This window comes from Xiphophorus couchianus, chromosome 23, assembly GCF_001444195.1.
Source record: "Xiphophorus couchianus chromosome 23, X_couchianus-1.0, whole genome shotgun sequence".
NCBI lineage: Eukaryota > Metazoa > Chordata > Actinopteri > Cyprinodontiformes > Poeciliidae > Xiphophorus > Xiphophorus couchianus.
In genome coordinates, this window is record NC_040250.1 from 948,235 (window position 1) to 957,438 (window position 9,204).

The following is a 9,204-nucleotide window of genomic DNA, read 5'->3' on the forward strand; positions in this document are numbered from 1 at the left end:
TTCATTAGTTTTCACATCAAATTATGAAAATTGTGGTGGTTATATACATCCAGCTGCTTTTTACTCGTACGTCTGTTTTATTGGCCTTACAGAAAACTGTAAAGATCTATTTTAAAAAATTAGGATATATTACCAATCTGATAATTATTATGGCCAGATTTTATATACAGAAGTGTAAATACGGAGTTACTAAACCATGCATTACTGCATTAAAAACATTCAAGCAGTGAATTAAATCTGTTCAAACTTTCAGAAAACCCAAAAGCGCCAGGTCTAATTTCTTTATGTAGTCTGTTAAATAAATTAAACAATCTTGTTCTGAATGGTTCTTGCTTTGCCCAGATTTAAAGAAGATGCTTGTTTTTGAGGAGAGTTGGGTCCTTCACTGTTTGTGGAAGTCGGTTGTTGAGAATGTAATCGCTTCTGCCTTCATCTGTTGAGGTGGCAGCATCAGAACTGAGGATTCAAAAAGGCTCAAGCTGACAAAGAAGGCTGGTTCTGGTTCTGTTCTGGGACCTGTGGAGATGAAAGGAGGATTACAGACAACTCTGAGGTTCCTCTTCACAAGATTTTCCTCAAGAGTGTCTTAAGTCAGAGGCCTCTTCAGATTTGCTGTAATACAGACTGCTACAGGAGATCGTTCTTGCCATTAGCATCAACAACTCTGAAGGAACTTGGGTGACGAGTTGCAACATTTAATTTTTCTTTGGGATCAATAAGTCACTTTTGAATTGAATTTATATTGAATAACTACATTGCTTGACCCCTGAGTAGCACCAAAAATGGCATTTTTTGTTAAGTATTTTGTTATATACATTTAGTCCTCTGACATTCATTTTCTGTAATGTTCTGTGTTCGAAATAAAGCAAATATTTGCGTTCCGTCGTTGTGTTTGGGAAAAAATGATGTAGGATTATTTTCCTGATAAGTTCTTATTTTTTTAAAGATCAGAATTTAGAGCTGCTTCATTCTTTACATTAAAAGGTCTGGTTGAAGAACGACATTAAAGATTGTGATAATTCTATGCGACTCAAGGTTAAAACGAAGCAAATAATTTTTAATACGTTGTCAACATTGTACGTCTTTTCAAGATGTCCGTTGTCCCGCAAAGAAACCGGAAAAGGCGTTATAAATGTGACGTCACTGCTATTCGTTTATAAAAAGGTCCACTCTTCCTCCTCCGCCATCTTGAGATCAACGCGTCGTTGAATTCAAGCAGCTCCTGCTCGCCATTTTTACTCCCTTTTTGAAAATGAGTGACCAGCTCTGTAAGCTCTTCGTCGGCGGACTGAACGTGGACACCGACGACGATGGCCTCCGCAAGCACTTCGAGCAGTACGGGGCCCTGACCGACTGCGTGGTCGTCGTGAACAAGCAGCTGCAGCGCTCCCGCTGCTTCGGCTTTGTTACCTACTCCACACCGGAGGAGGCCGACGCCGCCATGGCTGCTAGGCCGCACACCGTCGACGGCAACTCGGTGGAGGTAAAGCGAGCAGTGGCCAGAGAAGACGCAAACAAGCCCGAAGCTTTGGCTAAAGTGAAGAAAATCTTCATCGGTGGGCTGAAAGACGACATTGAAGAGCAGCATTTGACCGACTACTTCTCGCAGTACGGCCTGGTGGAGAAGTCTGAAGTCATCTCCGAGAAGGAGACGGGGAAGAAGAGGGGCTTCGGATTCGTGTACTTCACCGACCATGACTCTGCAGATAAGGCCGTGGTGGTGAAGTTTCACACCGTTAATGGACACAAAGTGGAGGTGAAGAAAGCCCTGACTAAACAAGAAATGCAGGCTGCGAGCAGGAACACAATGGCGCCGAGAGGCAGACCGGGCCGCGGCATGAGAGGAAATCAAAATGGCTACGGAGGCAGGGAATATGGCGGAAGCTACAACTACGGAAATGGCGGCGGTGGCGGCTACAACTGTGGCGGCTACGGAGGGTACGGTGGACCGTACGGAGGCGGCTATGGCGACCAGGGAAGCGGCTACGGTGGCGGCAACGGCTACAACGACTTTGGCAGCGGCTACGGCCAGCAGTCCTCTGGCTACGGTCCCATGAAGGGGCCGCCTTTCGGGGGCCAGCGGAGCGCGGCTCCCTACGCCAGAGGCGGCGGTGGTGGCGGATACCCCAGGGGGGGCTACGGCGGCGGCGGCTACTGAAAGGCGACACCCTGAAACAAGAACCCCCCCACTCCCCGCTACTCGTTACTCCCAGGCATTTGGACGCAAAACTCAGTCACTAATGGGGCGTCTGCCGTGAATCCCATCCATGGCAGAGCCGCAGAGACACCCCTCCCACACCTGAACCCCCCAAACAGGTAGGAAGGTCACTTCCCTGAACACCTGCTTAACCCGAACAGCACTTCTTGCTGTTCACCTAGGACACACAATTGAAGAATTACACATTCAATGATCCCTTTTTTAATGTACCCACGCCACCAGTGTGAGGTTGTCTTTAGAGTTGGATTTTTTTTTTTTTTTATATTTGCGTTCCGTCGTTGTGTTTGGAAAAAAATGATGTAGGATTATTTTCCTGATAAGTTCTTATTTTTTAATATTTGCATTTTAAGCAGTTGGATTCGATTTTGTTAAATTTAGAGAAAAATTTAGTGTATTTTCTTTTCAATGTGAGGATGAGAATGTTTTTCTGGTTCATAGATGTCATTCTTACTATAAATTTTTGTATAATTTTCCGGGTCATCCAAGGAAATTCACTACTGCAGGACTCTAGTTTCCCTCCCCATATTGTACTTTAAATTCCTCTGAGCATATTGCTAGATTCAGTCTAAATACTGTTCATTTTTTCCTGTAGCAATATCTATTGTATATTGTGTACTTTCATGTGTTGAGAACAAAAACTTATTGTTGAAACATTTTGGTATGCTCATGTATGTTCATTTTAAATAAAACGTTATACCACTTAGCTTAGTTATCTTACTTATTTAACCAGGCTTCCAGTTTATCCACAGGTTTATGAGATCATCTTAGTTACATCTTTTACTCAGGTGGGTAAAATGGATGCAGTCTACCCACAGCCAAAGCATGTAGGCTTTGTAGGGTGAGACCTTGTCTTAACTGTGGTTTTAAGATTTGACTTATTTACTTTCATATTTACTACATGTGGACCTGAGGGCTCTGATAATTATCTTTGATTATTCCTACATTTAGGTGTTCTTACTCGTATTCCTGTAGGCTATCCCAGCCAAAATAGCCGTAGCAGTTTGTTTGTAGGCTACGTCAGGACCCTGTTGATTACCTGGGGTCGGTTGTGATAGGAGTCTGAAATATCTCTTTAGGATATCCACATCCAGCCAACTAGGTATGTAAATCAACCTGTCTTCACTCTGTGTTGGTCAAAAATGTATGGAATATATTTACGATGGTGCACAAGTGTACCACTGTTTAATCTTACCAGATTACTGCGTCTTTTTATGTAGCTAAACATAAGTAAAACTGGGGAGTTTTGTTGCTTAATTTTGGTTTTTGTGGGTGAAAGGAGACACGGGTTTGTTCCACTGAACGGTGGAACCTCTAACTGGTGTCTCCTGGAATAATCCTGCGTTGCTCTGTTTCTCATTGCTGTGTTTTCCTCCGTCTCCAGGTTGCCTCTGTAACCTGGCCTGTAGGGCTTCACCTGGAAGCTGACAGGGAACCGAGGAGGGCTGAACCTTCTTCCCCTTCAGGTGACATTACTGCAGAAAAATATTGACCACTTATGTTGGCTGCTTTTAGGCTGAATATTAAAATATTCATTATTACAAAGACACTAAATGGATGAAAAATGAATCTATTAAGCAGGGTTTTGACTTAAATGGGTGAGTTATTAAATAATTGTTAGCTTGAAATCTTAAAGAATTGTATGAGAGTGTTCTTGAGAAACCTTTAGTTTTAAATCTGAATACATAATTTAACCTAAAACTGTTCCTACAGTGGATCCAGTAGGATGTCTGGATTTAGAAACTAAACTGTTTTACCGACTTATATTCTTTTACTTGTAGGTTATTTTTCATGCTTGCCGGTTTCAGATCATCTGAGGATGAGGAGCTTCTGTCCTGATGGCTGTATACATTTTTATGAATGCACAATAAATATTTATTTTGATATACCACAAGACTTGTTACTTTTCTATATTTTCTGGAGGTAAAGTGTCAGTTTTTAATGTGGGGTTCAGATGAATGTCATAGAATCCACAGCTGGTGAAAACTTCTGCACTGCACAAAATTTCTCTAAATACATAAAATGTTACCTGACGGCAGATTTTTACTTTCAATATCAATACAGTTCAAAATGTAAATAAAATTCTGGGCAATTTATCAAATGTTTCACTTTGGTTAAGCAGTTGGGATATAACTGCAGGTCATGTTTAAAAATGTTCATAAATGGAGGGCTGTGTTTACTTAACCTTTGCAGGTCATTAAGTCTGCTAAAAATAACCTATTGGCTAAATGTTTCACATTTTCCTGATTAAATCATTTCAAAATGCAAAGTTTTAACTTTGATGGGATTATTAGTTGCTGATGGACTCGGAGAAAATGACTAGATTAAGAACTTCACCTTTAAAAACTTGAGTGATTGCCATTGGTTTAGTGACTGGGGCAAAATGACTAGAGCTAATATTTAAACATAAGTAAAATGCAACTAAAATTTTATACCAAACTTTAATGAATATGCTTCTAATATTAGCACACTTATATTATTTGAGAACATCGATTAAGAGTTGGTCTAAAACTCGTGTTAAATGTGAAATGTATTTGGTTAATTTAGCAGTTATGTGAAATGAAGATCACAATAACAATCGGGCATAATACTGGTTGTTAAAGCTATCAGCTAGCAACATTTCTGTAAAATCAGTCATTTTACAGAAATGCAACTGATTTCTGCAGTGTTTAGATAGTTTGCTGTATGTGAAGATAAATCTACAAAAACAAGCTTACACAGGTGACATCAGATAAGGCAGATTTTAACGATCCATCTTCAAAACATCGGAGCCTCGTGCAGCTTTGCAGGAAACCTGAGCAACAAAACGAGCAAACTGTTACAAAAAGCAGAACGGAATAGATCAAATCAATCTAATTGACAGGGATTATGATTAAAAACATGTTTTGGTCATCTGTAGCGCATAAGAAAAACAAAACTTTTGGAATGTTATTAGTACCGTGTTTTTTTTATTGCATAAAAAAGAAGCTGTTTTTAAAAATTGTGCCAAAAGAAATGTACAAAATCTACACGACATTCAGAGGAAAAGAAAAAAACAACATAAATAAGTTAATGTTAACCGAAGTGGACGATGGAAGAGTACAAAAGGGCAATTTAAACATTTCCAGACTGATAGAGGTCAGTGAGTCACTATCTAATGTTCTCAGGTTTTACAGTGCTGCATTTTCACACCTTTTAGCCTACTTCATGTTGTCAGACAGGTTCTGTTTGAGTGATTAAAATCATAAATTTGTAAATTTGAAGTGTGAAATCAAATTCAATAATCTCATTCTTGAATAATCAAATTCAACATATATGGTCTGTTAAAATTCAATCATAATCAGTTGCTTAGTTTGCTAATGCATTGGGCCGTCTCTGGCGACTCCTCCACTGTATAAAAATGTGAATTTTTATAGTTAATTTGTGATTTAAGGGCCAGGATTAAATGAGGTCAAAAATTGTAGAAATTATCTGAACTGTAAACATTCACCTAAAATACGCAATAAGCTAAATTAGTCGAGTTTATCTTATGGGGATTTGATGAAATCCTGCGGTGAAGCTGGATTTTTATTGTTACATTTGTCTTTGCAAGTAACTGATTCCTCACGTCAAGGTCAGGGAAGAAATTAGGCTAATGGCGTGTAGTTTTTAAATAGTTTAAATCTGTTTTATTATTATGGCGTTAGAAAGGGGGATAAAACTACAAACGGCAACAAAGGTGAAGAATTTTGGCTTAAATCTCAACAGAACGGAAGATTTTCAAAGCCGTGTGGGTGGTGATTCTTTTTTTTTAAACTGAAGATGGCCCTATCAGAGTGCGCTACGTCACACGCCCCGCCCAGACCTTGTTCATTGAAGAAGGACAGGGAAAGTCTCCATTTCCCATCCTCCAGACGAAACCCAACATGACGGACAAATTGTGCAAGCTTTTTGTTGGAGGGCTGAACGTGGAGACCACCAGCGATGGCCTCCGTGCGTATTTCGAGCAGTACGGCTCTCTGACGGACTGTGTCGTGGTTATGAACCAGCAGCTCGGAAGGTCCCGCTGCTTCGGTTTCATCACCTACTCTGAGCCCGGGGAGGCCGACGCTGCAATGGCGGCTAAGCCACATGTCGTCGAAGGCAACAACGTGGAGCTGAAGAGGGCCATAGCCCGAGAGGACGCCAACAACCCGGACATCCTCGCCAACGTCAAGAAAATCTTCGTCGGCGGAGTGAAGGACCACATCGAGGCGGAGAACCTGACCGAGTACTTCTCGCAGTTTGGCGCAGTGGAGAAGTCTGAGATCATCTCCGACAAGCAGACCGGCAGGAAGAGAGGCTTCGGCTTCGTCTACTTCACGGACACCGACTCGGCCACCAAAGCGGCGCTGACCAAATACCACACCATCAACGGGAACAAGGTGGAGGTGAAGAAAGCCCTCAGCAAGCAGGAGATCACCACCGGCGGCCGCGGAGGAAGAGGCCGGGGGAGAGGAATGCAGAACTTCGGCGGCGGGAGAGGAGGAGGATATGGAGGCGGTTATGGCGGCGGCTACGGCGGGGGTTACGGCGGGAATTACGGAAGTGGCTACGGCTATGGCGGCGGCTACAACAACGATAGCGGCGGCGGCTACGGAGGCTATGGCGGCTACAACGAGTACGACAGCCAGATGGGGGGAGGCTACAGCAACGGGGACTTCGGGGAGGGCTACGGACAGCAGCAGTCGAGCTACGGCGCGATGAAGGGGGGCAGCTACTCCTACCGGAGCGGGGCTCCGTACCGGGGCGGTGGGGGAGGCGGCGCCGGCAGAGGCGGCGGCTTCGGAGGAGGTTATTAGGCCATTGGAAAGCCGAGATGTTCATGGGGACATTAGAAACGAACTTTACATTTACAGCACCGTCACAGGTGGGGGGCTGCGCGCTCTTTGTCCGGTTAAAGCGAGCCCATCACCCACTCTGAATGAATGAAACCCGCCTCCTCCACTCGGATCCCATCTGTCCTTTTTGTTCCACTCATTCTGGACTCTAAACATACCGATTGTGAATATATTTTGTTGTCGTGTATTGAACCATTTGTTAAAAAAAAAAAGTGAGATATGTGTAATTTTGCTTCTCAAGTCAAAAAATTGAGTTTGTCTTGCAAAACCAGTCGGATGTAACTCCTTTCTTTTGCATCATAAACTCAGGGTTTTATGGAGCTGGTGTTGGCAGCGTGGGGCTCCATTCGAGCCTCCTGGATCTTAAAATGTGTTCCTATTGAACGTGTCACGGACTATTTTCACCTAAAATTACATCTTTTGCCGTCCGTTTCAGGCTTTTTTTTCTTTTCTTTTTTTAAGAATAAATACTGTTGAGTGTATGTGTTCATTTCATCCCTATGTTGTATTCTGCTTTTATTATTAAAAGTTTTTAATGACTTGAATCCATTTATGCTTTTCGTCTTTTTTTCTTTCATTAACTTGTATTCCTAAAACGTCCACTAGGGGGCAATATGTACAGGTAGAAAATGGTCATTTTTAAATTTCTCCAGCCCATTTAAACTATAGAACATTTATTACTGAGATTTTTATTTTTTAAGCTTTAGCCGTTTTGAAATGACTGCTAAGAAACTAAACATGGAGAATGTTTAACGGTCAGGACTTCAACTTTCATTAATTTAAAAGCAGTAGCTGAGGTTACAGTTAAATGTGGTCTCCTGTTTCTATAATAAATTTGGACACTTTTACTTCAAAATATTCAGCAAACCAGAGAGCTTTAAAAAAACGGATGGAGAAACTCCTAATTCCTGGTTTAGTCCCACTAAAATGTTGAACTGATTCTAGTTAAAGAAATTAATTTTCCTGGTAAAACTGGTCAGCAGGCTTTTCCTGAAGGTCAGGCTACAACAGTTTTCTTTAGACTGAGCTGTTTATTTTGGAACAAGGTATGCAATAATATTCATGCTTTCCAGATACAGTAAAGAGTATTGATTTAAAAATGGTTTAATTCAAATTTTAAATTGAAATGTCTAAAACCCCAAAAGATTTGATAATCTGATAGCCAGATGTTTCTTTATGAACTGACTTTAGGACATGTCATGCTCAGATTTTCTACTTGCTTTGTGGTAAAATGTTAATTATTTAAGATCAAATCTAACTTCCTAAAAACACACCCTGTGACATCACAAAGCCATTTAATTCTCCTCTTATAATTTTGTCTTAAAGTATTCATTTTTGGCTTATTTAAGGTCCATTTCTGTTAAATCCAAACAGTTTTTCTTTCTATCGAAGAGTGGACGAAAATACCTGAAAACAGGTGAGATTAAAACTGATTAACGTGTGGCTGTGAATATATCTGATTCTATCTTAAGTTTGCCAAAATTCCAAAAAGAACATTTTTAACTAAATCATTATATGGTATAGTAATTGTGTAATTTAAAGAAAAACATGGATGTAAACAATTTTTCCACATTTTAAGTTACATCTTTAGAATAAAATGTGGAAAGTCTTTCCAGTTGCTCTGTACAGTTTACACTGTAAATATTTACACCTGCATGGCTACGGTTGTCATTCCTGCCAACAATTTAGTTCATTTTGTTGAACAAACATGCGTTTTGTTCATTAAGGAGGGAATATTTAAACTACATACAAGGTTTTTGTTAAAAGTTCCCATTATGTGACTGACAATAAAAAGAGAAGATAGATGAAAAATATTTACAGTGCACCGTAGGAAAATCAGAATGATTAAATCAAGCTAAGTTTAACAGCATAGCACACTTCAACAGTTCAAAATACTTTACATGATGAAAATATGAAACATCAGACAAACAAGAAACATTATGTTACAGTGGCATAATTAAGAAAGATAATTCAAATTTGGAAATCAGATGGAAATTAATTAAATTCCAGTTAATTACCAGAGGAATAGAAACCCTGGAAAAAAGGGAATTCTGACATTTAATTCCAGAATTCTGATTATAATCCCAGAATTATGACTTAAATCCAAATGGACATCTGGGAGCAACCAGCTTGAGTGACAGGAATGTGAGT

General features: G+C 40.5%; 2 protein-coding genes across 2 annotated transcripts; both read left to right on the top strand.

Annotated features, from left to right (window-relative positions):
• Positions 1-1,169: 1,169 nt before the first annotated feature.
• LOC114139032 (heterogeneous nuclear ribonucleoprotein A0-like) lies at positions 1,170-2,921 on the top strand. Its single transcript, XM_028008641.1, has one exon. It carries the CDS (start codon positions 1,253-1,255, stop codon positions 2,156-2,158), a length of 906 nt encoding a protein of 301 aa, XP_027864442.1. The 5' UTR covers positions 1,170-1,252; the 3' UTR covers positions 2,159-2,921.
• Positions 2,922-6,030: 3,109 nt separating this feature from the next.
• On the top strand, positions 6,031-7,602 carry LOC114139030 (heterogeneous nuclear ribonucleoprotein A0-like). The gene has a single exon (XM_028008640.1). The coding sequence runs from the start codon at positions 6,100-6,102 to the stop codon at positions 7,012-7,014; it is 915 nt and encodes a 304-aa protein (XP_027864441.1). The 5' UTR covers positions 6,031-6,099; the 3' UTR covers positions 7,015-7,602.
• The last annotated feature ends 1,602 nt before the right edge of the window (positions 7,603-9,204 follow it).

What these genes read in the sequence shown, in the direction of transcription:
- LOC114139030 (XM_028008640.1), top strand. Translation starts at nt 6,100, where the DNA reads ATGACGGACAAATTGTGCAAGCTTTTTGTTGGAGGGCTGAACGTGGAG.
- LOC114139032 (XM_028008641.1), top strand. Translation starts at nt 1,253, where the DNA reads ATGAGTGACCAGCTCTGTAAGCTCTTCGTCGGCGGACTGAACGTGGAC.